The sequence below is a fragment of the Sprattus sprattus genome, assembly GCF_963457725.1.
Source record: "Sprattus sprattus genome assembly, chromosome: 12".
NCBI classification, from domain to species: Eukaryota; Metazoa; Chordata; class Actinopteri; order Clupeiformes; family Clupeidae; genus Sprattus; species Sprattus sprattus.
The window spans coordinates 1,544,724-1,570,512 of NC_137910.1; the positions used below are offsets into that span (position 1 = coordinate 1,544,724).

General features: G+C 45.1%; 2 protein-coding genes across 2 annotated transcripts in view; one reads left to right on the top strand and one right to left on the bottom strand.

Annotated features, from left to right (window-relative positions):
- Positions 1 to 4,362, top strand: part of eml4 (EMAP like 4) — a 72,873-nt gene extending 68,511 nt beyond the window's left edge. Inside the window, 1 exon segment of the mRNA XM_080849006.1 lies at positions 1 to 4,362. This exon segment is cut by the window's left edge and continues 928 nt beyond it. The gene's annotated coding sequence lies outside the window, so the exon portion shown is untranslated.
- A 4,713-nt stretch (positions 4,363 to 9,075) lies between these two features.
- Positions 9,076 to 13,899, bottom strand: LOC308373867 (nuclear factor 7, brain-like; the record flags this gene model as incomplete). Its single annotated transcript, XM_080849522.1, has 6 exons — positions 9,076 to 9,632; positions 10,021 to 10,145; positions 11,367 to 11,389; positions 11,949 to 12,179; positions 12,871 to 12,966; positions 13,411 to 13,899. The coding sequence occupies 6 exons, from the start codon at positions 13,897 to 13,899 to the stop codon at positions 9,076 to 9,078; spliced, it is 1,521 nt and encodes a 506-aa protein (XP_080705648.1).
- Between the last annotated feature and the right edge of the window lie 11,890 nt (positions 13,900 to 25,789).

The following is a 25,789-nucleotide window of genomic DNA, read 5'->3' on the forward strand; positions in this document are numbered from 1 at the left end:
TTTGTTGTTGAAAGAAGTTGTGGTGTTCTGGAATGGTGAGAGAGAGAGAGAGAGAGAGAGAGAGAGAGAGAGAGAGAGAGAGATGGATGGAGAGAGAGGGATATTGTTGTTTTCAGACTCGATGGACAGAATGTTTAAGAAAAGTTTTGTATGGTCAGAGATTGCCCAGAGAGAGAGAGGGACGGAAACAAGAAGCAAGTGACACTAACCACGTCACACACACACACACACACACACACACACACACACACACACACACACACACACACACACACACACACACACAGTGAACACATACTTAAACCATCATATAGCAGTATACACACAAACACACAAACATTAGCACAGACAATATAAAAAAGTCCTTCTAGATAATATTTGATTTTAATATTTTGAAGTTTAAATCTCTTCCTTTGTACGATTGACAGTCTCCATCTCCACCATACATGTATGAATTCAAAGCCATGCATGTTTTTGAGCTAGGCTAACTGGACTAGACCCAATTTGACTGGGGAGTTTCCCTCCACACCTCCAGTGTCCAGTCTTGAATGTGTCTCACTGCCATGCTAACAGCTAACAGTCATAGCATTCCTGCTTTGACCCACCACATTTCACTGATTCGCCTGAAGCACAATGAACCATGAACACAATCTGGGTCCAGCCAAGGGAAAAATCACAATGATGTCAACATGATCACTGTTGTCCTCCATTTTGTTAGGGTGTCAGTTGGTAATGCAGTAGGTCTTGCAATGGAGTGTGTCTCATCAGAATAATGCTAGCCTCATGCTATCTCCTGCAGATGGCTTCTCTTCACGCTGGTGTGAAGCTGGCTTGCCGGTCTGTCTCATGGGCTCTCCAGGTTTGTCCCCCCCACCCCTAGACTTGTCTATAAGACGACTTATGTGTTGGTTTGTGGATAACACCGGCTACTGAGCTTCCGGTTTGACTCTTTGTCACCTTTAATCTTTATTTCTATCTTTATTTTTGTAGTCCAGCCCTTTCCATCGTCTTTGTAAGGGTACAAAAGCTTTGGACTTCACTGGTCGCAGTTGTTTTCCTATTGGTTGTTTTTTTCTTGTTGGGTTAGGGTCTCCATTTAGCAGATGAGTGAGGCGAGTGAGTGATGAGTTTGTTTGTTTGTTTGAGCTTATTTGTGTTTTTTTTTGTGATTAAAGTCTTAAATGTTTGTGAGACATCGTTTACACCTCTGTTGCTGTAAAAGTGAAAATGTAAACCCCCTGATCTACCCACCCATCCATCCATCCATCCACCTTCCCATCCATCCACCTTCCCATCCATCCATCCATCCATCCATCCATCCATCCATCCATCCAGCCAGCCTCCTGACACTTTTAACACATTTATCACACACAAATCACTTATACACACAGACACACTTATCTGAATGTCCGTGCTGTTTTTCAGAACCTCAGCATCTGTCTGAAAGGTATACACAGCCACCACAGAGGACATGTGACTCAGAGGAGAAAGAAACCTTTCTTACACACATCACAGAGGACTTGTTACTCAGAGGAGAAAGAAACCTTTCTTACACACATCCCAGCATCTTTATTTTGTAAAGATAGAGCTAGTTAAGGACTGAATGAGTGAGATAAAGAGAGATAATTTTTTAACATTTGACACATTTAATTTCCTTATGTCTGTGTTTTGGATAGTCAAAGAGAGATCTTGACATGTGTTAATCTTCTACTGACGTCTGTGTTTTAGAAGGACAAAGAGAGAGAAACTGGCCTGCTTGGTCTCAGTATGGAAAGATGAACGGTGCGCTAACAGAGCTTGGAATTCTCTCATGGAGGGATATCATTGCGACCGCAGGAATGAAGATTCTGTACAAAGGCATGGAGTTCAGAGATAGACAAACAGTAGAAAGTGCATGACATGAATGAGAGGGAGAGAGAGATAGAGAGAGAGGGAGAGAGAGAGGAGGAGTGTGATGTTTGACATTAGACAAGGAATGTATTGGCAGTTCTATTAGGGGGCTGTTGAACACTAAATGAGGAAAAACTAAAGAGAGGAGAACATCCAATGGGATCCAATGCACTCTAGCTGTCCCTACTTCAGATTGGGTATTCCTCTGTGACGGGGCTCGTTATCTTCTCAAGGCGACATGGGAAGTCTTTTTCTATTCTCGCCGTTGTTAGAGACGCATGGACATGGTCAGTGTGTGCAGTAGAATTCGTTGGATGGACCTAGGATCAGTCAGTTGAATGCTTTACTTTTAAAGAACGTGTACAGATGAAGCTCTCGTATGGTGGACTGTTGTGTTTTCTCTTCGTTGAAGTGTGTGTCTGTTTGTTTTTTAACTGCTAGGCTAACTACCTAGCTTCCCTCCTTCCTTCACCCTACCCCTGTCCTCCTCCAACAACAACTCCAGCCATCTTTCTTTAAAAACAAATATATTCTTTACTCACAGATGCAAGGGTGGAATTTCTGGGGAAAAAAATAAGTAGTTTCTGTTTTCATGCATTCTTTTCTTTCCTTGCTAGCTGAGACAGCAGTCGGAGTGGGCTAACCCTCCCTATCCTCTGGGTGCTCCCCCACAGCAGTCGGAGTGGGCTAACCCTCCCTCTCCTCTGGGTGCTCCCCCACAGCAGTGGGAGTGGGCTAACCCTCCCTATCCTCTGGGTGCTCCCCCACAGCAGTCGGAGTGGGCTAACCCACCCTATCCTCTGGATGCTCCCCCACAGCAGTCGGAGTGGGCTAACCCACCCTATCCTCTGGATGCTCCCCCACAGCAGTCGGAGTGGGCTAACCCACCCTCTCCTCTGGGTGCTCCCCCTCTGTGATGTACATTCTAACAGTGTGGCTGCTCTCTGTATATAATGATATGCCTGTGTGTATATATCAGGTTTTTCTTCTTCCCTTCCCTGGATGGGTAGACGGCTTGAGGTGGGGTACTGGGCGCTAACTGGGTCAAAGCCTCTGTTTGATCATTCGCGCCACCTTCTCGTTCTTTGACCCGAAGGGGGAATAGAGGGCGCCGTTCTTTTTTGTTCTTATGTTGGAAATGGAATACAGGTGGATCAGCGCTCGTTGGTTCTAAACATCGTGTACGGTTCCACGGCACCCTGGACTGTTCCCGATTATTGTTCTGCTTGCCTCGCCAGGAGGATCTATTTGCAAGCTTCTTTTCTGGACTCCAGTGCCTGTGCTTTTTTTGTAACAAAGAGGCCGTTACCATGGTCCTTTCAACATCAGGGATGAGGGGGAGACTTACCTGTGTGTGTGTGTGTGTGTGTGTGTGTGTGTGCGTGTTCGCATGCGTGCATGCATGCGTGGTTGCAACCAATAAGAGTGCAGGCTAGCTCCCTCACAACCAATCAGTTCAACCCAGAGACGCGTCTCTTGAATGTTTCTCCGATGAATTGCCTTTTTTTGTTTGCAAGAATGGGGGTTGGGGAAGGAGGGTGGTGGGGTATGGTCAGACGGGAGGAGGCTGTCTGATATTTTTAAAAGTTCTTCTTCTTGGGGAGGGAGGGCTCATTGTTTTAGGCCTTGAGGGGTGTCTGTGTGAAAGGAAATGCTTACATTCAAACAAGCGTGCACACACACACACACACACACACACACACACACACACACACACACACGTACATGCACACAGATACATGACTGCATCACATCTCTTTCAGGATTCAGGAAGTTTACTTCACTTGCCAGCCGTGTGTGTGTGTCAGTGTGTTTGTGTGAGAGAGTGTGATTGTGTGTGTGTTAGTGTGTTTGTGTGAGAGAGTGTGATTGTGTGTGTGTTAGTGTGTTTGTGTGAGAGAGTGTGAGTGTGACTGCATGGTCTAAGTGTGTGAGTTTAGCAGCTGGACCTGTAGTCCTGTTCTCTTTTTTTAAATGGTCTGTTCTCCTCAAAGGCTTGGACAGTGTCTTTGTATCTGTGTATGACGGGCTTACATCCAAAACATACAACACAAAAGAAAGGAACGGAGGAAAAGAAAAGAGAGAAAGAAAGAGGAGTGGAAAATTGCAAACCTTCTAGAACGTCCTAGAATGCCAGGCCTGTGCTCATGAGCCGGGAATGGAGAGTTCTAGAATGAAGGGGAAAGAGGGAGGGAGGTATCACTCCAAATGGCCTTTAGCCCATATGCCCCCTTTCCCAGAGTGCATTGCTGCATACCCAGATGACTGGGTGTGAAAAGGGGCCTACTTTTTTTAAGAAGTGAAAAGAGGGTGTCATGGTTTTGATGGTGGCGGTAAACTCGGGCGGGTTTTGATGGCTGCAGTCATAACAACTGACATAAAACGAATGATGGAGGGGAAAAAAATGTTTTTGTTTTTATTGTTTTCTTGTGACAATGTTTGAGCCAATCTGTCTCTCATGCATTCCTGTCGAAGGGCAGAAAAATACTGAAGATTTTAAAATATAAAAATAAAGATGAAAAAAAAGATGCCTGTCTCGTGCCCTTTCCTTTCATCACATATGTTTTCCTCTCTTTGAGGAGCAATTGTGGGAATTCATTTGTTTTTGGATAGTCACAGATTAAAACACCTTTTTCTCTTTAAGGTTCTTGAAATGACATCCAAACCTATATCAACATCAGGCTTGAGTGATACGGATGATTTGTTATTTGCTATATTATGGACTAACCCCGTGTAATGTGCAATTCTGCTTGGTTTCAAAACTATGGCAATGCCAAGTTGGTGTGCGTTTGTGCAATGTTCTGCTTATTTTACGAGTTTCCACAATAACGAGTTGGATTATTAAACATTAAATCACAATAAATGACAAGGCATGAAGTGCAATATTAAGGAGAATGACTGACTGGGATAAAGTATCAAGGTACCAAAACAGACCCCCGAACAGCAGGAGTTGAGCCTTAAAACCCTCTACAGTCCAATGCCTTTTAGACTTTTCTAAGTTGTCGGACATGCCTTGATGTTTTTGTACATTTCCCTTAACTAAAAACAAATGGAATATCTGATTTTATATTCTAGAAGACTTCCGCAATAATATCATGTAAGTAAAAGGAATTTAGTAAAAAAAAAGGTTTAATTTAAAGCAAATGTAAAATACCTTACAAAAAAAAATAGTGTCCCGGACGAGGGATATGGACTGACGACAGTCACTGCTGAACTCACGTGCATTTGTAAGGGCTTCTACAATTGACTGGAGGTGATAATAAGCTCCAGTTGAATGGGGAGAGACCAAAACAATGCAGTTCTGCTTATCTTCAGGAGGTGATTTCTTTAAATACCCTGTTTGTGCTATATTTCTCTTTCTGTTTGTCTGTCTTTCACACACTTTGTCTGTCTGTGTTTCTTTCTCTCTGTGTGCGTTTATGTTGTGTGTGTTAATGTGTGTTTATCTGACTTTCTCTGGCAGTGTGTCTGCCTCTTTCTCAACCTGGACATTGACTGCACAGGTGAATTCAAACACAAACACAAACACACACACACACAGAGACACACACACACACACACACACACACACAAAGAATGTTCTGGAGATGTAACTTGAGGTCATTGACTGCACAGGTGAATTGTGGAAGCTGCCGGTTAAGAGATGTGCTGCTGACTCGGCAAAACCGAGTGTTTCAAAAATCATCCCTCAAACACACACACACACACACACACACCGAATGTTCTAGAGATGTAACTTTCGGGCAGAACATATTTAGTAGTTGTGTGTGTTTTCCGAGTCAGTTACACCTGTGTATTGAGCTGTCTGCTAACATTGCCATCTGTACCACACACACACACACACACACACACACACACACAATGTTCTGGAGATGTAACTTTCGGGCAGAACATAATAAGTAAATGTGTGTGTGTTTTCCGAGTCAGTTACACCTGTGTATTGAGCTGTCTGCTAACATTGCCGTCTGTAGCACACACACACACACACACACACACACACACACACACACACACAGCCTTCACAGGTACGTCACAGCAGTTGGCTGATAGTGCCATTCTTGATGTACTAAAATACTTCATCCAGCCTTAGAGACCTTGGCGCATCACAGAATCCTGAACACAGCAGGAAAGGAAAACTCAGCCTCTAGTCCCCAGCTCAGCCCAGTGAAATACACTCAGCATCATCACACACACACACACACAGAAAGCACAGTAAGGATTCCAGCTTGTTTCACATATGTTTATATTCTTTCAACAAACAGTACAAAGAGAACTAGGAAGGAACAGTAACTGTATTCATCTCCATTAGGCTAACGAGCAGTGGTCTGTAGGCAGTAGGGTGACAGGATGCATACAGACCAAACATGCGTAGAGTGTGTGTGTGTGTGTGGGGGGGGGGGGGGGGGGGGGGCAGACTGAAACGGACTGGTCTATGCTGCCATGCGTAGTGGACTGATGCTGTTGTGACCCCTGGTGGAGGAGTTAAGCATTGCAGAGGTCCTCGTGACAGCAAGTCCAGCCGGGTCTCTTGCACAACTCCAGACGGGCGCATCCCTTTTCCCCTGACTCTGTAGATGGATGGAAGACAAGCACACACAGACACACACACACACAATAGTAACTTATAGAGACTTACACACACAAGACAGAAGCAGATTAAGTGTGTGAGAGAGAGAGAGAGAGATTAAGAATATACTGTCAGAAGATAGTCTATCTAGTCTTTACTGTTACTATAATACAAATGTATTACTCAAAAGGTAGCTTTGTGCTTGTTTAGACAAAAATGTTATATTGAATAGTTATATAATATAGGATGTAGTTTAATTTGCATGCATTTATGTAATGTCATTAACTTATCCATAATTCTATTCCATTTCTGTCTGTTGTGATTTTGTGTGTGTGTCTGTGTGTCTGTGTGTCTGTGCGTCTGTGTGTGTGTGTGTGTGTGTGTGTGTTCTCTATCTATACACCCTGTTGTGATATGACCCTTTAAAGCCTGTTGTGTATTAGATGTTCGAGTTAGCTGGTGCACAGTGACTTACTCCTGGTATAGCAGGCCTGTTGGGTCTTGCTGGAGCACTGCAGAGTCATATCTCTGACCATCAGGAAGTCCTCCCCTTTGCATCGGATCTGAAAGTCGCCTGAAAGATCAGAGAAGAGAGTTTCAACAGTGTCGTAATCGACCGAAGCAAGAAGCACTCATTCTTTCACTATTCTTAAGCGAATAATAACAATCCCAAATCTGGATATGCCTTTGCTCACATATGTTCTGATTGGTTAAATTGCTTTATAAACTCAACCTCCATCCTATAGTATCTGTTCAATGTGCTGTAAGCTCTTCAACAACTGTTTGTCAACGTCCCTGAACATGGTGTTCAAAGGGTGTTTGTCAACCCGTCATTGCACCATAGGGGAGTACAGCAGAGACACAGGATGAAGGACGGCACAGTTATTTACTTTTCTATCGCTCCGCCGACCTTTAAATCTACTGGGGGAAAAATAAATCATTTATTTGCTGAAGGACAGATGTGCTGTGGGCTTTGACGCCCCCCCAAAAAGACACCACGGGTCTCATTGTTTGGCCTGTCAAACAAGATGGAGGAAATGACAGAGTACTGCTGTAGACATCTTCTCTATGTGACAGGAGGATGATTGACAGTATTGCCACAGAGCTGCTGTTCTATTTCAGACAGTGAGTGTGTGTGTGTGTGTGTGTGTGTGTGTGTGTGTGTGTGACAGTGAGTGGGGGAGAGAATGAAGGAAAAGAACACAGAGAGCTTGAGCTTGAGTTTTTTAAAGTTCAAAGCTTGACTGGCGCTGAAACATTGTCAAAGTCAGCGCTTAGACACGACTGCAAAGCAAGTGTCAGTGTCTGACAGTCGAGAGTGAACTCTTCCCCATCGCAGTGGTCTCAGAGGATGACCTCCACGTCCACAACCGGAGACAATCTATTCACTTCAAGATGACCCGTGACGCAACGCTAGTCCGCCTTTAAACTAACTCATCAATCCACTCTGCTGGGTCGACTAACCTTATCAAATCTGACTAATGCACTGAGACACACACACACACACACACACACACACGTCACCGTCTTCCACCACATCTTAGGAACGTGTGTATGTATTGGATTTGGAGTGTGTCAAGGCTACACCGCTAACAGTGTGTGTTCAGTGTATTGGTTCTGAGTTCAAGAAAGAGTGTGTGCGTCTGAAAGCGGTTCGGTCAAGAAGAGCTCATATTTATGTGTCGGGTGGATTCAATTAAGAAGTCTATGGTGTGTGTGTGTGTGTGTGTGTGTGTGTGTGTGTGTGTGTGTGTGTGTGTGTGTAAAATCAGAAACGGAGACATACCCATGCACAGTGGCAGCAGGACGATCAGGATCAGGTAGGCCTTCATGTTGTCTGTGTGAGTGAAGAGCTGTGGGCTGAATGTGAACACAGACCCAACCCCTCTCTCTTTTATACACGTAAGACAGAAGGGGGGAGGGGGGGGGGGGACATGTGTTGTTGACACAATGTCAAAGTGTAGATAACAGCTGACAAAAGGTAAGATGAGGTTAATGTGAGTTTATGGTCAACAGAGGGATTTGGGGCTGAAATGATAAGAGGTGGGATCTGGCCTCTTTCCACAGTGGTTTAGGCTGCACTTCTTGAAACTGCTGCGTCATGGCAACACCAAGTAAATAGAAAAATCTAGAAATCTGTCAGTGTTTACCGCAAGTTAGCGGTAAAATGAAATGAAATAAAAGCATGAACACAGTTTGTGGCATATCACACAGGCATGTTTAATAGACACATGTTATAGAGATCACTTTCATGTATGGCACTAACCCCTTCCAACTAAGATAACCTGTCACAGTAGTAAGGAGCTACAAACATCATGGGGAAAAAAACTTTAGGACATAGTTAAGACATAGATGTTATATATTCTTTTGGAAACAAATCAGGTTCAGGGCCAACCTGGTTTACAGGAGAGACAGGAAGGAAGCAAGAGAAAAGGAAAAGAACTTCTGACAGAGTAGAAATGATAATGTTCCCTTCCCAGACATTGCAGATAAAAAAAAAAGTTAACAGAGACTTATACACACACGACAAAAGGCAGTTGAGGATGTTTCTATTAACATAAAATAATATCACCCCTCATGGCCCTAATTTTTTTTCAAAGAAGAAAATGAAAATGAAATCAGGGATCTACAGTCACTGTAATGGTTGCCGGGGAGACCTTTATTGTCTTAGAACCGCTGGTCCCATTTGTCACGCCAGGTGCAAAGAACGGCAGCAGTTTCTCAGTGAAGCTGTCACTGAATGTGAATATGAAGGCCATGTCTGCAGCGTTGTAGAAAGACAGCTCCCCCTGCTGGTAGTCCAGTATAACACGGACACGGCTGGGCCTCCTCTTCAGACTCAGCTCCCTGGCGGGCTCCGTGGAGACGCTGTACCTGTCCCCCTCTCGGAGTGCCAGCGCCCAATAGCCATTGGAGGGGTTTACCTGCAGCGCCCCCTTCCTGCTGGAGGACTCCCGCACCACCCCGATGTCCCACTTCTCCCTCCCTCCAACCTCCACTTCCCAGATGTGTGTGCCAGGGCCCAGAGGCTCCGCCCCCAGCACACACACACACTGGTCGAAGCGCTCAGGGTTGGCGGGGACGTCCGGCTGGTGACCCACGTCATGGAAGCTGGTCAGGTCGTCGGAGAGGGCGAGGCACGGGGCGGCGGTGTTGGGATCAAGGATCGCTGGACCTGGGAGGGGCATCAGAGATGATTGACAGATGACCCCAGCTCACTGATTAAGTACTGTACAATAGCTTATAGGTGCCCACAAAGTTAATGTTGCCTGAAGGAAATACTTCATATATAGATAAACAGTACATGTTGATTCCAAGGAGAATTATAGACAACTTAGATGGGTAGATGGTTACTATGGTTACCTTAAGGCGTGAATAGAGTACGTTTTCAACAGAGAGAAAGAAAATGAATGAGACTGCAAAAACTCTAAACTGTAAACTCTGTACTTTTAGACCCGGTAACACAGGTTACATCTCACACCCCAAAACTACAAATAATCTGCGTGGATGATGTGTTGTGTAAACATGAATGCTAATGTGATGGCTTTGTCACACGCACTCACAGAGCTCCACATTCTCCTTCATCTTCTCCCACACTTTAAACTTGAGGTTGCCCAGGTGAAACGCCACGTTGATCAGAGCACCTGTCACCAGAGTTGGCTCCGGCCCTGACAGCTTCTCTCTGAGGCTGAAAAAGGGAGATACTGACATGATCTTCAAAGAAGGAAACCAGAAGCATGAACGTCCAAGACTAAATGCTCAAATCTACTATTAGTTGGATAATTCTTTTAAGTTGCCTTAACAAATCGTCTTGTAGTAATTACAGAAAATAGCATACTATGTTATAAACTGCAGCATGCAATATATTATAGTATGTCATAAATATTTAATGTATATTAGTATATAATTTAGTGGGTTAGAACAATATAACAATAAGGATGTCAGTATCATGGAGAAACTAGCTCAACTGCTTTATGCAATCAATTAATACATTGAATTTTACAGAGATGCAAGCTGACAGTTGTGACTCCAACGAGGAGAATGATAAGTGAGTACTTAGCTTTTGAAATGACTGTTCATGAAAGCAAGCTCCCATGAAAACAAATGTTTAATGGAGAGAGGCGTAGAATTGAACACCACGCAATGAACATGACTCATTCCCACCAGCCCTCCAGGATGTGCACTATTTGCAGGGACGTGCACGGGGCAAAAAGGGGCAACACGTTCATTTTTGTCACCGCCGCTGCCACGCCCCCGTCCCCTGATCGCACATTTTGCCAATATCATTTTAAACTCTCACTAACCGCCGCTGCCCCATCCCCTGATCGCAAAATTTTGCCAATATCATTTTAAACTCTCACTACCGCGATTATTTTATCTAGGCATGCATGAAGTTCTGCTTGCGTAATACTATTTTAAAAATATATATATTTCATTCGGAGGGGCAACTTCAGTCGAGGAGGGCAAACGGGCAGTTGCCCAAGCAACCTTAGCCCCCTCCTGTGCACGTCCCTGACTATGTGGTTCTGTGTTCTGGTCCCACACACCCAGGATGTGCACTATGTTGTTCTGTGTTTTGGGCCCAAACACCCCGCAAAAAGAAAGAAAAGCCACCACAGCACTACATTGCCAAATATATCAACAAAAGACTCCTGTTAGCATGATAGCAAGCTTGTATCAATGCCAATGGGGCTGTTGGTAGCATTTGCAAGGTTTTGCATGTCTTTTAGGTAGTTAGCCTGCTGGTTTTAGACCAAATCACCTTACTGCTGCTTTAACACACACACACACACACACACACACACACACACACACACACACACACAAACACACACACACATGCACACACATTACCAGAGAACACGAAGGACAGGACAGTTGAAGATAAACATAACAGCGGTTACTGTACCTTTCTTTGTGTTTGCTGTAGGCCTACAGGAAGAAAAAAAGAGTCACGCATCAGTAAACAGTAAAACCATTACCTCACAGGTGCTTCTGAACAACCTTGAGTCATTTACACAAAGAACACGTAGCATTGGGCACCCAAATGACCTGCAAGAATAAACCGCTGAGTCACAAAAGCTGAACTTAAACATGACTCGGCAATGTGGGGGGAGCTTTGACCTTCAGCATGGGTTACGCAATTAGATAGATAGATAGATGGATACTTTATTTATCCCGAGGGAAATTAAGGATCCTTTATTAAAAATAAATAAATTAAGGATCCAATTGTTGATCCTTTACTAGTTACCATGGCGAACACGCTCTTTAGTTTATTTATGAAGTGCCTTATTTGCTCCGGGTGCTTCAGAGAAAAAGATAAAAGTAAACTAGAGATGCATTTCGGCAGGAAAATGCTAAAGTGTGATTGCTCAACAGGAGTTATAGCGTATAGTGTGGTAGCTTGTTGGTTTGCAATGCATCAAAGAGCATGCTTAAGACCAGCCCAGACACCCGGCATGCATGGACCTGTAAACATGTTCTTGTTTACCTGGAGAAAGATGGCGTCCCGTGCCTCCAGCTCTCCCTCCACCTGACTGATGGTGTGTGTCAGTGCCTCTGTCTTCCTGCTCAGGTGTTTCACCTTCTCCGTCATGATCATGTTCTTCAGCTCCGCCTCCTCCTCCAGCTGGCCAATCCTGGCATTTTCCTCCAGGCGCAGGAAGTGATGTAACTCCTCAAAGGCCTGTGCTATCTGAGCCCGGGTCTTACTTTCCTGTGTCTAAAAGGTAGGGAGAAAAAAAAATGGGTTTCATTGTGTGTGTGTTCCTGCGTTCTAAGTGCACCCTCTGGTCCCTGTTCTCTGCACATCAAAATGCAGTAGTGGTGCGCTATCTCAACCTCCCAAGGGGAGTCTCTCCTAAGCCATCATAATGTTTCACAACTTGATTACTCTCTAGATCTCAAATTCAGCTCTTCAAATAATCCATTGTGCCTGTGCTTCACAGATGGACTCAATGCAGCCGAAAAAGAAAATGAACTGAAATCTGAAAAATAGTGACTCTAAACACACACAGTCTTTGTCAAGGCAAGCAGTGCTTGTAAACCTGTAGAATGTCCTGTCCATGTAATTGAAAACAGTTTCCTATCGAGCTCAAGGTGGCCTCTGGGCAAAAGCTCTTGGTGTGTTGATTTGAGGACAAGTAGCTGTCGTAGAGGAAATGATTCACGGTGCAGATTTACTTTCATTTGTGTGTGTGAGTGTGTGTTAGGTGTGTGTGTGTGTGTGTGTGTGTGTGTGTGCGTGTGTGTGTGTGTGTGTGTGTGTGTGTGTGCGTGTGCGTGTGCGTGTGCGTGTGCGTGTGCGTGTGAGTGTGAGTGTGAGTGTGTGTGTGTGTGTGTGTGTGTGTGTGTGTGTGTGTGTGTGTGTGTGTGTGTGTGTGTGTGTGTGTGTGTGTGTGTGTGTACTCCACCTCTATGTACTGAGCCGTTCTGACACATTCCTGCTTCACTTTGCTGAATGTGTCCAGTCTGGCGCGGAGCGGACTAAGGAAGGATCTGACTTCCTCCTGACAGAAAGAATGAAAGAATGAAAGAAAGAAAGAGAAAGAACGAAAAAGAAAGAAAGGAACCACATCAAACGGGTGGTAGAGTAGGAGGCAGAGAGTAAAGGAGAGATAACAGGAGAGAGGGAGCGAGGGCATAATAAAACATGTAAAAGTCTGTTTATAGATGGATCAAGGTGCGTGGCAAGATGATAAAGGTGTATATTCACTTTAAACTTTATATGTCAGACATGCCACACAAAGTTGTTTCAGCCACTGGTTTGTCAGTTTCAATACTTTTTAAATCATTAATTATCGCTTTACATGTGGTAGACTTTTACTTTCTATGAAACCTCTGGAATGTGTCTAGAGGCTATCGTATCGTATCAAGTATGAATTGTTTCTGAATTGTTTGTCTGATGCTAGACTGCCTCTGGCCCTAGCCTGGCTCCGATCTCCCCCCCTTACCCTCCGCTCCTGGGCGGCCTCCTCCACGGGGCTCACGCGGTGCCCGCTGTGCTTCTTGCCCACCTGGCACACCACACAGATGGGCTCCTGGTCCACCTCACAGTACAGGAGCAGCCTCTCCCCATGCAGGCTGCAACAACCCTTCTCCTGCTCTTCCTCTCCTTTCTCCGTCCTCCCTCGTTCTCCACATCCTCCTCCTCCTCCTCTCGCTTTCGTATTCCCTCTCTCGCTCGGTTTGCATCCTGCCCTCTCCTTCTCCCTGTTGTAGACCTCCACGATGTTCCTGAGAGCCAGGTTTGCTGGAGGGGTCCTCCCAGGGAAGTGCCGTCGGCAGACGGGACACGGCCTGTTGGGCTGGTCCTTCCAGTACGCATCCAGGCAGAACCGGCAGAAGCTGTGGCTGCAGTCCAGCACCACCGGGTCAGTGAAGACCTCACAGCACACGGGACACTGCAGGTCGTCCTCCAGAGACGAGGGGCTGAAAGACATCTCTGAGCTTTGATCTCTGAGCTTCGATCTCTGAGCTTTGAAAAATAAATACGCGGAGGAGAGATCGAGCTGCTGGATATAGTCACGCCACGGATGAGAAGAGGTTTCGCTTCTGGTCCCCTGCAGTGGTTTTGGCTGACTTCCTGATTTGCGTAGCCTCTCTTCCTCATAGTTGGCGGTGAAATCTGAGCTGTTGGTTGCAACCTTGTTCTGTGTGACATCCTAACTATCCAGTGGATCCAGTTTTTCAGCCAAGTCCTCTCTGCCACAGTGTTAGTAAACACAACCCATGGTCCAGGAGCCACAATGTAGTAAATGTAGGAAGTATGCTGTGCTAAGGGGACATTGGACATATATGCCACTCAGTGAACTACGAATTAAGATGCTCTTTTCAATGAAAAAAAAAAAAAACTTGGATAGAGATTACCGAGAGACAGAAAGAACAACAGGTAGCTCCACCTCTGTAGAAAGTAGGATGGGTTTTTCAATTTTCGTTTTATAAGCTTTTCAATCCCACAACTGGCAACTGTCACGACCCTGGCGGGTCTATGCCCCACCCCAATGTATTTGCATACCTGTCTGTCTTTCAAGCAGGTGATTGGGAACAGGTGAAGGAGGTGATTGGGAACAGGTGTACTCCATGAATTGGATGGGCTACAAAAGCCCTGAACAGATGGCAGTCAAGGAGCGTTGGATTGGAGCTGTGGATGATTGTGCTGTTGGATTGTGGTTATTTGGATAGTGATAGGAATTTGGAGTTGTCGTTGGTTTTGGTTTTGGTTTTGGTTTATCGTCGTTGTTTGTTAATATTACCATTTAACTGAAGTTACATCACATCTTTTGTTTCTCTTCACTACACTGACATCCACCACACGTTCGCTATAATTATTATATATATATATCTATAACTGTAACCCTTAATAAATCACTTATATTATTATTATATTATAAATTCTGCGTGGTCTCCCCTTTATGTTACGTGTATTGAGCTGTGCACGTCACATAATGGGGGCTCGGGCCGAGATCTTTTCCGGAATTTGGTAAGGCAACTTTTCATCCACCTTTTGGGGAACTGTTGTGTTAAACCTGGTAGATTGATTGTGCGTTTGACTGTCGTTGCTGTTGGGCAATAAACTGCCGGTGCAGCAAACAATTATTTCTAAATTGGGGAGACACGCGGAAAAATTGTTAGTTGGTAACTTTTGGTTTTGTTGGGTGACCGTGGAAGGAGAAAAGTCATTTTTTAAAGTGACTGCAGCTCTTGGCGTGCGCTGCGAGAAAATCGCGCTGTGCATACTGCAGTGTATGAGTGCGTTTGAGTTTGAGAGGCTGAAGGAACGTATGAAAGCTGACGAAGCTAAAAGGGAGGTTGAAAGGGAAAAGCTGAGAGCTGAAATGAAAAAAGAATGGGATGAAATCGAGAAAATAAAACAGGCTCAGAAAAAGCGGGAGGAGGATGACTACGAATCACCAAAATGGGTGGAATGTGCAGCACCTGATCGTCAGTTAAAGAGCACAGAAGAGGAGCTGAGGGAGTTGTTGGCTGAGAATATGAACTTGAAGCAGAGTTTGCAGGAGGTGAAGAAAGGAAGTGAAATGGTGAAAGGGGAGCTTGAGAATGTTAAGACTATGTTGGTAAAAGACTATATTAGCCTCAGTGACCATGAAACAGTCACAGGCAAGCTGAGCAGGGCCGTTGCTGGAGCGGAGGAGAAGGCAAAGGAAGCCCTCCTCAAGTTTCAATCAGAGCAGGAGGTCACTGGTAAGCTGCAGAAGGAAATTGAGGTGCAGAGAGAAGAGTTTGAAAAAATTCAAGCGGCCATAGATGTTGAGTTTGTGCCACTGTCTGTCATGCAAGAGAAAGAATCCCTTTTGACACAGCTGAAAGAGGATATGGCTATGTTACAGCAGGTGACTCAGAGGGATGCTGCTTCCAGTGAACATGGCATGAAGAAGATTGCAACACTGGAAAAGGAAAGCAAAGAAAGAGAGGAAAAGATGAACAAAATAAAAGCTGTTGCTGTGAAGGCCAAAAAAGAGCTGGTTAAGAGAAGAAAGGACATTGTTGCTTTGACCAAAGAGGTGGGGGCTTTAAAAGCTGAGAGAGACAAACTTTCGAGTTCAATTAAGGATATTATTCCAAGGGCTGCGGACTATGAGGACCTGATGGTTGAACTGGACACTCTGCAGAATAACGTCGGGCAGATGGAGGAACTCAAGTGTCAGCTGCGCAAACAGGAGCAGCATCTCCAGGGGACTGCACAGGAGCTCAAGAAGCGTCACAGGGATGCTAAGCAGAGCTCTCTCTGGGACATTGAGTTGGCAGACTATGAGCGCTGGATTAAAGACCTCCACATCAAGAGATCAGAGAGAGACCCTCAGTTTGAGGATTTGACAATGCAGCTACGGACCAAGAAAAGGAAAGTTCTGGAAGGCGAGGCCCAGTTTCGGGTGGAGAAGGGCCAGACTAAACTGTTCTACAGTGGGTTTACACCTCACAGGAAAAGAGAACGGTTGAATGGACTATTGCATTGTCCCACACTGTGGGGAGTGGTTGTGTTCTAATGTTGATCGCATGCTTAATTAATTTCTCTCCTCTCATGTCTTCTCCCTTGTCCCTCTTAAACTGCTTTTCCAGGGCCCGGAATTGCTGAGGGGAAATAGGTTGTATGACTGGTGAGCTGGATGAGTGTTGAGCGTGTGAGTGAATAGGTGAATATATGAATTGGATGGTTTAGGAAAATGTTTTTTTTTTGATGGTGCAGAATCCCACTGAGGTGGGCTTCTGTTTTAAGGGGGGGGATGTCACGACCCTGGCGGGTCTATGCCCCACCCCAATGTATTTGCATACCTGTCTGTCTTTCAAGCAGGTGATTGGGAACAGGTGAAGGAGGTGATTGGGAACAGGTGTACTCCATGAATTGGATGGGCTACAAAAGCCCTGAACAGATGGCAGTCAAGGAGCGTTGGATTGGAGCTGTGGATGATTGTGCTGTTGGATTGTGGTTATTTGGATAGTGATAGGAATTTGGAGTTGTCGTTGGTTTTGGTTTTGGTTTTGGTTTATCGTCGTTGTTTGTTAATATTACCATTTAACTGAAGTTACATCACATCTTTTGTTTCTCTTCACTACACTGACATCCACCACACGTTCGCTATAATTATTATATATATATATCTATAACTGTAACCCTTAATAAATCACTTATATTATTATTATATTATAAATTCTGCGTGGTCTCCCCTTTATGTTACGTGTATTGAGCTGTGCACGTCACACAACCATTATTCTCCAACCCAAGCTGCCTCTTGTTTACCATCGTCAACCCACTACTAAAGCACACCAGGTGAGTCTGTGCTTGCCTTATGCTGGTGACCACTCCATTATCAGAGTCTCTGAGAACTGCCATTGTCTTTTCCTCCATTCAGAGGAGTGGCAATAATTATGACACGCATGTTTTTCAGAAAAAAAGATGAAAAAAAAATGACTGAAGACATTTGATAAACTGAAAGGGACATTTTAATCGACTCATTGAAGAAAGGTGCCAATAACTCTGGAAGGCACTGTGTATGACACAATCATTATCAAAAAGACCAGGCCAATCCTAGGGTCCAGGAGCTCCGGCAGCCGACCTCCACATGGCCGAGGATGGAGCTCAGGGTAGGCAGGCAGTGCCTGGGACGTCTGGCTATCTCAGTCTGGGTGAGCTGTGTTTGAATATGTGTGTGTGTGTGTGTGTGTGTGTGTGTGCGTGCGTGCGTGCGTGCGTGCGTGCGTGCGTGCGTGCGTGCGTGCGTGCGTGCGTGCGTGCGTGCGTGCGTGCGTGCGTGCGTGCGTGCGTGCGTGCGTGCGTGCGTGCGTGCGTGCGTGCGTGCGTGCGTGCGTGCGTGCGTGCGTGCGTGCGTGCGTGCGTGCGTGCGTGCGTGCGTGCGTGCGTGCGTGCGTGCGTGCGTGCGTGCGTGCGTGCGTGCGTGCGTGCGTGCGTGCGTGCGTGCGTGCGTGCGTGCGTGCGTGCGTGCGTGCGTGCGTGCGTGCGTGCGTGCGTGCGTGCGTGCGTGCGTGCGTGCGTGCGTGCGTGCGTGCGTGCGTGCGTGCGTGCGTGCGTGCGTGCGTGCGTGCGTGCGTGCGTGCGTGCGTGCGTGCGTGCGAGCGAGCGAGCGAGCGTGCGTGCGTGCGTGCGTGCGTGCGTGCGTGCGTGCGTGCGTGCGTGCGTGAGTGAGTGAGTGAGTGAGTGAGTGAGTGAGTGAGTGAGTGAGTGAGTGAGTGAGTGAGTGAGTGAGTGAGTGAGTGAGTGAGTGAGTGAGTGAGTGAGTGAGTGAGTGAGTGAGTGAGTGAGTGAGTGAGTGAGTGAGTGAGTGAGTGAGTGAGTGAGTGAGTGAGTGAGTGAGTGAGTGAGTGAGTGAGTGTGTGAGTGAGTGAGTGAGTGAGTGAGTGAGTGAGTGAGTGAGGAGAGCAGTTCAGGAGAGCGGCTCGTTGATGAAATGTGAGGAATGTAATGGCTAATATATGAAAGCTATGGTGGAGTGCAAATGTTTAAATGAGAGGGGAAGTACCCACACCTTTCATTTAGGTTTTTGGAAATATTCGGATTAGCACTGCTGTTAGACAATCTTTCTGAATTGTCAATAGGCAAAATGTGTTATTTCCACCAGAGCCTGATGAACTTACTTATACACACACACACACACACACTGGTGGGCTGATGGATCCTATCCCTCAGGGACGTTGTGGCCTTCTGTTCCTCCCCACACAGGGCAGCCAGCCTGGCCTCCTCCCCACACAGGAACTGATGCAGCTGGGTAGACCCTCTCTCCCTCTCTCTCCCCCCCTCTCTCTCTGTCTCTCTCTCTCTCTCTCTCTCTGTCTCCCCCTCTCTCCCTCTCTCTCCCCCCTCTCTCTCTTTGTTTCTCTCTCTCTCTCTCTGTCTCCCCCTCTCTCCCTCTCTCTCTGTCTCTCTCTCTCTGTTTCTCTCTCTCTGTGTTTCTCTCTCTCTCTCTGTCTCTCTCTCTCTCTGTCTCTCTCTCTCTCTCTGTCTCCCCCTCTCTCTCTCTCTGTCTCTCTCTCTCTCTCACTCTGTCTCTCTCACTCTGTCTCTCTCTCTCTCTCACTCTGTCTCTCTCACTCTGTCTCTCTCTCTCTCACTCTGTCTCTCTCACTCTGTCTCTCTCTCTCTCTCACTCTGTCTCTCTCACTCTGTCTCTCTCTCTCTCTCTCTCTCTCTCTCTCTCTCTCTCTCGGCCTCCCCTCACAGGAACTGATGCAGCTGGGCTGACTGTCTCTTGATCGTCCCTGCTGTCTCCTGGCTCTGGGTCTAAAAGAGGAGAGTGGAGCTGTGTTAGGGGTTCTAAGCAGTGTGTGTGTGTGTGTGTGTGTGTGTGTGTGTGTGTGTGTGTGTGTGTGTGTGTGTGTGTGTGTGTGTGTGTGTGTGAGTGTGTGAGTGAAAATCACTTGGTGAAGGGGAATCATATTGAGGACCAGAACAATGGAAATTAAGTCTGCCATTATCGATGTGTGTTATATAGCATCTCGCTGAGACCAGAATTGTGAGCTTGGACCCAAAAGTCGACTCAATAAACAAGTTCTTGTAAATGATCTTTAGGTTTCAATGAGCTCCTTTTAACGGAACAGAAAGGTAGGAAATATTAAAGCAAGACAGTTCTGATAATTCACAATAATCCATGAACAAGGTTAAGACAAGGGAAATCCAGAGTGCTTTTAAAAAAAAGTAGCCAAAGAATATGAACAGGGAAAAATGTATGAAGCTCACAGACCAGGCAGAGAAAACACACAAAGTCCAAGATCCAGTTTGGCAAAAATCCAAACCACAGAGATCCCAAAAAAATTCTCTCACAGAGTCCAAAGTGTTTTTTGAAAAGCGAGAGCAGGAACGACAACACACGTGACCAGAGCTTGAACTCAGTGGCATGAGAACTCAGCGATGGCTTCAACATGTGTTACCTAAAGCTGACAACTTCACTGCGTTAAACATTTTTGGTGTTCAAAAAAGTGTTACTGTACCCTCCGGCACCAGAAGAGGGCGCCAACACAGCAAAATTGACACTCAAAAGAATGTCTCCTTTCCGCACCATGCTCAGAAACTGAACAGACTGGAGCGAGTTAAAAGAATGAATTTATTTATGCACATTTGTATTGCAGCTAATTCCATCGTCCAATCAATCATATTTAATTAAAAAAAGGCAATGATGTTCAACCCGGCATTGACCCAGCAAAGAGAGAAATTGATTGTAGCCGGCAAATGTGTCTGTTGGCTTTCTGTACATGTGGAACATGCTGATAATGTAATGGTCCTTATAGGCTAGAAGCAAATTACACGTTTGGAATGTAAGTGTAAGTGTGTTGTAATGAGGTCTGCTGGCTTTAGGAAATGAGCTGGCATATATGACTGACTGTGTGTGTGTGTGTGTGTGACTGTGTGTGTGTGACTGTGTGTATGTGTGTGTGTGCGCGCGCACATACACACAATCTCCATTAACCCCACTCTTACACACAAACACACACACACACACACTCCATTTTTCTTTCTTTCCCTGTCTCTCTTCCTTTCACACACGTACACACACACGTACACACACCCATACACACACACCCATACACACATCATGGCAGTATTGGTTTTCAGATTGTGTGAGCACAGTGTCGGGTGTGTGAAGAAGCAAATGGATTTTTGTCGTGAATGAGAAGCATGAGCTTTTGCCTGTCCAATGTATTGAAAAGTGACAAAAGCACAAGGTTACTACACTTTCCTTGTTACGGTCGTGAAGCAGTCTTTAAAATGTAATTCCAGTGACATCATCATGGTTAATGACCTTCACATCAGCAACAGATGATGTCCTGATCTGGTGTGGATCCAGCTTTCATCTGGGACAGTGAATCTCATGAACCCCAAGAACATGAATCCTTCTCCTGACCGTAACAAAGAAAGTGTAGTAACCTTGTGCTTTTGTCACTTTTCAATACATTGGACAGGCAAAAGCTCATGCTAGAAGGAAGTGTCACGAAATACCTGACTATACACTGATCATTTGTTTTGAAACAGCTTCAAAACAGTGAATGGAGACTGAACCTACAGTGTATGTGGAAGTGAATGGGCGTCTCTAAGTCATAGAACGGCTTTCCTCCAAGGGATTTCATTCAAATACATTAATTTCTTTACGAGACAATCATCAGCGGTCATGGACATGTTTTGTGTTTATATTATATATATACGTACCTCCTTGGTTTTATCTTAGCACCTTTGAGAGCAGCTATATTTAATCAGGCTCCCCTTTGCTTCACTGTCAAAGGATGAACACTGTACTGTATGGTTCAAAGGAGGACTACACAGTCCTTGAGTGTGTCTGTGTGTGTGTGTGTGTGTGTGTGTGTGTGTGTGTGTGTGTGTGAGAGTGTGTGACGCCCGCTGAACTACACAGAGTCCTTGAGCGTGTGTGTGTGTGTGTGTGTGTGTGTGTGTGTGTGTGTGTGTGTGTGTGTGTGTGTGTGTGTGAGTGTGGTCTGCGACCTACTTCCATTCCTGGAATCCAGAAGACTCAAATCAGTTTTGCCAAGTTCAATGCAGAACCTGAGTGCCATGTTGTCCACACAAAACATGTCCGTGACCGCTGATGATTGTCTCGTAAAGAAATGAATGTGTTTGAATGAAATCCCTTGGAGGAAAGCCGTTCTATGACTTAGAGACGCCCATTCACTTCCACATACACTGTAGGTTCAGTCTCCATTCACTGTTTTGAAGCGGTTTCAAAACAAATGATCAGTGTATAGTCAGGTATTTCGTGACACTTCCTTCTAAGCAGAATACACTGGCTTCCAGGGGCGCAGATAGCACTGGGGACGGGGGGGGGACATGTCCTCCCCAGATTCATAGTGACCCCGATCCGTCCCCACCACTCTCCCCCTACGTAAGGTGACAATCATCAGTAAATAAAGTTTTAAAAAATGTAGCGTCCCCCCCAGTTCAAAAATCCCATCTGCACTGCTGGTGGGTTCCAGGAAAGAGTAACGACCACAAGCCTGATTGCTGCACTAATCCGTTCACCGGGAGGCTGTATGCATTATCAAGTAGCATCATTTTATCTGATGAAGCTCTATCTGTTGGATGTGAGGGCTTTTATTCTATATCTGCAAAGTGTTTCATATTTCAATGTGATGTCATCAGAGGCCGTTGTTTTGGCAAACGATCCTGTAATGAGAATCAGAAGCCTATTCCTCATGAAGGCCTTTCATCTCAGTTCAATGCAAATGGGATTTGAGTCGCTTTACTTCCTTTCTTTCCCTTTTCTTTATCTCTCTCTTTTAACCTGCAGCCATCAGAGATCTATGATAGAAGCAAAAAGGATATTCCAGATCACAATTTCAATTGTTATTTCTATTATATATTACATTGAATTTCATGTCATTTGTTTTGCCTCAATTCAGTAGAACCTCAACAATTCTCACAGCTTCTTTCTAAAACTAAAAGACAATTGTCCAAAGAGTACATTTTAAATTGATTTATTACCTCCGCCAAGGAGGTTATGTTTTCACCCCTGTATGTTTGTTTGTTTGTTTGTCTGTTTGTTTGTTTGTCAGCAGGATTACGCAGAAACGCATGGACCGATTTCCCTCAAACTTTGTGGGGAGATTGGTTAATATAATGGCACTAATTGATTAGATTTTCAGATGTCAAGGTCAAAGGTCAAGGTCACAAGGCGGAGGTTTGCATTCTCTGAATGCTCCCATTCTTGTTGTTTATTGTTATTTTGTTATGTCTGTGTGAACAGGAAGAGTGAGGCCTGTAGAGAGGGGCTGCTAATGAAGGAGGCTGCTAATTGGGTTGTCATCTAGTGGCAGAAATGAACTGGATGAACCTCAGACACACACACACACACACACACACACACACACACACACACACACACACACACACACACACACACACACACACACAAACCTCAGCTGGTGGATAGTTAGCAGGGGAGGTAAACAGAAAAAAAAAGGATTTTTTTTTCACTTTTGTTCTTTTTTCAATGGAGGATAATGAATAATTTAGAACTTTAAAAAATGATTCATATTTTAGTGAACAGCTACACTGCGACGGTCTTAGTAATACAATGTGCTTTTGTGAGGCAAACTCTTTTTAAAGGATTAGACTCAAGATGTATGAACAACAAAAGTAGCGGCATACATGGATTCTTACGTGACTGTTGTATTATGTGTGTATTGACGCATCAACCATTTATAAATAAAGCAATAAGTTGTCATTTAATGGCAGCCTTGACAAGTTCTCTTCTTTTGAATCAGCCACAGCGTGGGCTATTCAGACCAGTCCTCAAGGAAAAAGCTTTATCGGGATGCAATTTTGACTGTGAATAGGGTATTGTCTGAACAGCAGACAATCATGAGGCAATTCTCTTTCTCTTTCTCTCTCTCCCTTGGCCTCGAGAGAGTGAGTGAGTGAGAGAGCGAGAGAGAAACAGTATCTCTCTCTTTTTATTTCCCTACTTTTTCTCGTCTCTTTTCTCTTGAGTGTACAGCCTGGAGCAATCCTCTCTAGAGCGCCTCCATTCTGGAGGTCAGAGGCGCTGCCCATAAGGGGGGAACCGTCATCTCTGTGGGTCTACCTCTCTCTGGTACTCTGGCTCCTCAGCCGTGTGTGTGTGTGTGTGTGTGTGTGTGTGTGTGTGCCTCACCACTGAATACAGACTAAAAGACACAGAGATGCCCACATTGTGCCCACAAAGCGGTGAGAAGCAATCAGTTCTTGTTAAGCGTGGTCTTAGACAACGGCGCGTGAAATAATGTATGTTTCTGTTGAATTCTTCCACCCACAGCTTGCTTTCACATGTTTTAGCACTTTTCATTCTTTTCTTAACTAAGCAAATGTGTCCATCTTGCAGTGAACCCGCCCAGACCCTACCATAGGACAGGGGTGCATTCTGGACCTGTTCAGGCGTCTAGAGAAAGCATCTTGTTCACAGGCACACACCACATGAATTCAGATATTAGTCAATCACATCTATAATGTTAAAGGGGTGAAATGTGATGAAATGTTAAAGGTGTGAAATGTGCTGTAATGTTAAAGGTGTGAAATGTGATGAAATGTTGAATGTAATGTGATGTAATGTTGAATGTAATGTGATGTAATGTTGAATGTAATGTGATGTAATGTGATGTAATGTGATGTAATGTGATGTAATGTTGAATGTAATGTGATGTTGAATATAATGTGATGTAATGTTGAATGTAATGTTGAATGTAATGTCACCCTAACATGAACATGTAAGATGGCCTTAGCAGCATGATAACAAAGACTGGCCGTCTGCAGTGTGTGTCATTAAGATGTAGCTGAGCTCTCTCAGGTGCTTAAGTCAGGGTGTTAGTCCTCTGTCACGATCATGAAGGAAATCACTGCAAAGGTTTGAGACATGAGACAAGGAGGGAACATGTTTCAATGCCAAGATGAAAATAGGGCACAGCGTTTTAAGCATGTTTGGGCAAAAAACAGATTGTGGCCTCATGAAATAGAATGGTGTGTAATAGACCGGGAGAGAGAGAGAGAGAGAGAGAGAAAGAGAGAGAGAAAGTGGTAGGAGAGAGGAGAGAGAGAGAGATGGAGAAAGAGAGATAGGTAGGAGAGAGGAGAGAGAGAGAGAGGGAGAGAGAGACAGAAAAGGAGAGAGAGAGAGAGAGAGAGAGAGAGAGAGAGAGAGAGAGAGAGAAGGAGGAAGAGGGAGAGACCCATGAAAGAGAAGATAAAAAGGGAAGTGAAATGTCCAAAGGAGCGAGAAAGAGAAGGAAGTGTATTAGCATTTAGATTGAACAGTCAGTAAACATGCTCACCAAGTACTGGACGCGTTTCCTTCACTCTTTTTATCCCTTTCTCAGATGGTCAGAGCGCTTGAATGTATCGATCATCTCAGACTGGGCTTCAACAGCTGGGGTTCGCTACAAAGCTAGTCGCTGGAGAAAGAATGAGGAGCCACCGCCTCATGTATAAAAATAATGAAATCTCTAATCCATTTATACAGATTGTGCTGACAATGCCAGTTTTCTTAAAAATGCATTAGTGAAACCCAAGGTCTCCTAAGACTTAAGGCAAGCATGAATGCAACAGTGCCAAGGGGAAAGTCCTTTTAGCAGGGGAAACCTTGAGAGGAACCCTGGACCCATCTTTCTAGGGCCAGGCCAGGCCAGGAGAGAGATAGAATAAGGAGGAGATAGAATAAGGAGGGGGGGGGGGCAGGGCAGTATTGAGGAAGTGTATTTTCCCTGGCCTCCATTGTTGGAACCGCAGCTGCTCACAAAAACAGGGGGAGGGGGGGGGAGAGGCAGAGGAGGAGGAAGATGGGGAGAGTTTCCTCCCAACAATGATCAAGAGGATGCTGACAATCACACTTTTCTTCCCTGCAGGACAGCCGTCTCCATCCAGTCTGCTCTCAAGTAGGCACACCACCTTTGGGCACCATACGCTCTGATTTGACCGATGTTTGCAAAAGATCGTCAGCAGAACACAACATTCAGTGTCCTGTATTTTAATGAAACCCTGTTATTGCGCATTATCTCAGCAGTGGCATGATTGTTCTCTTAATTTCCTGTGCTCTCACCGTGACATGATGAGATTGTGGGAGTAGCCCTCCTCACTGCCTGTACTGTGCTTTTCTAAGCTACATATACTGTAAGAAGAATGAAGACCTCAGTACTCTATCTACCACAATGCTTCCCTAAGTCAAAATGTACAATATATACAGTACAATCCTGTCAAATCGTAAAAATCTGATTGTTTTGCGATGTGTGGCATGAGCAGCCAGCTGAATTAAAAGTTAATTCTACCATGAGAGAAGTAATCATTTCCCTTGCTTCTCTTTCTCTCTTTGCTTGTGTCACATGGTC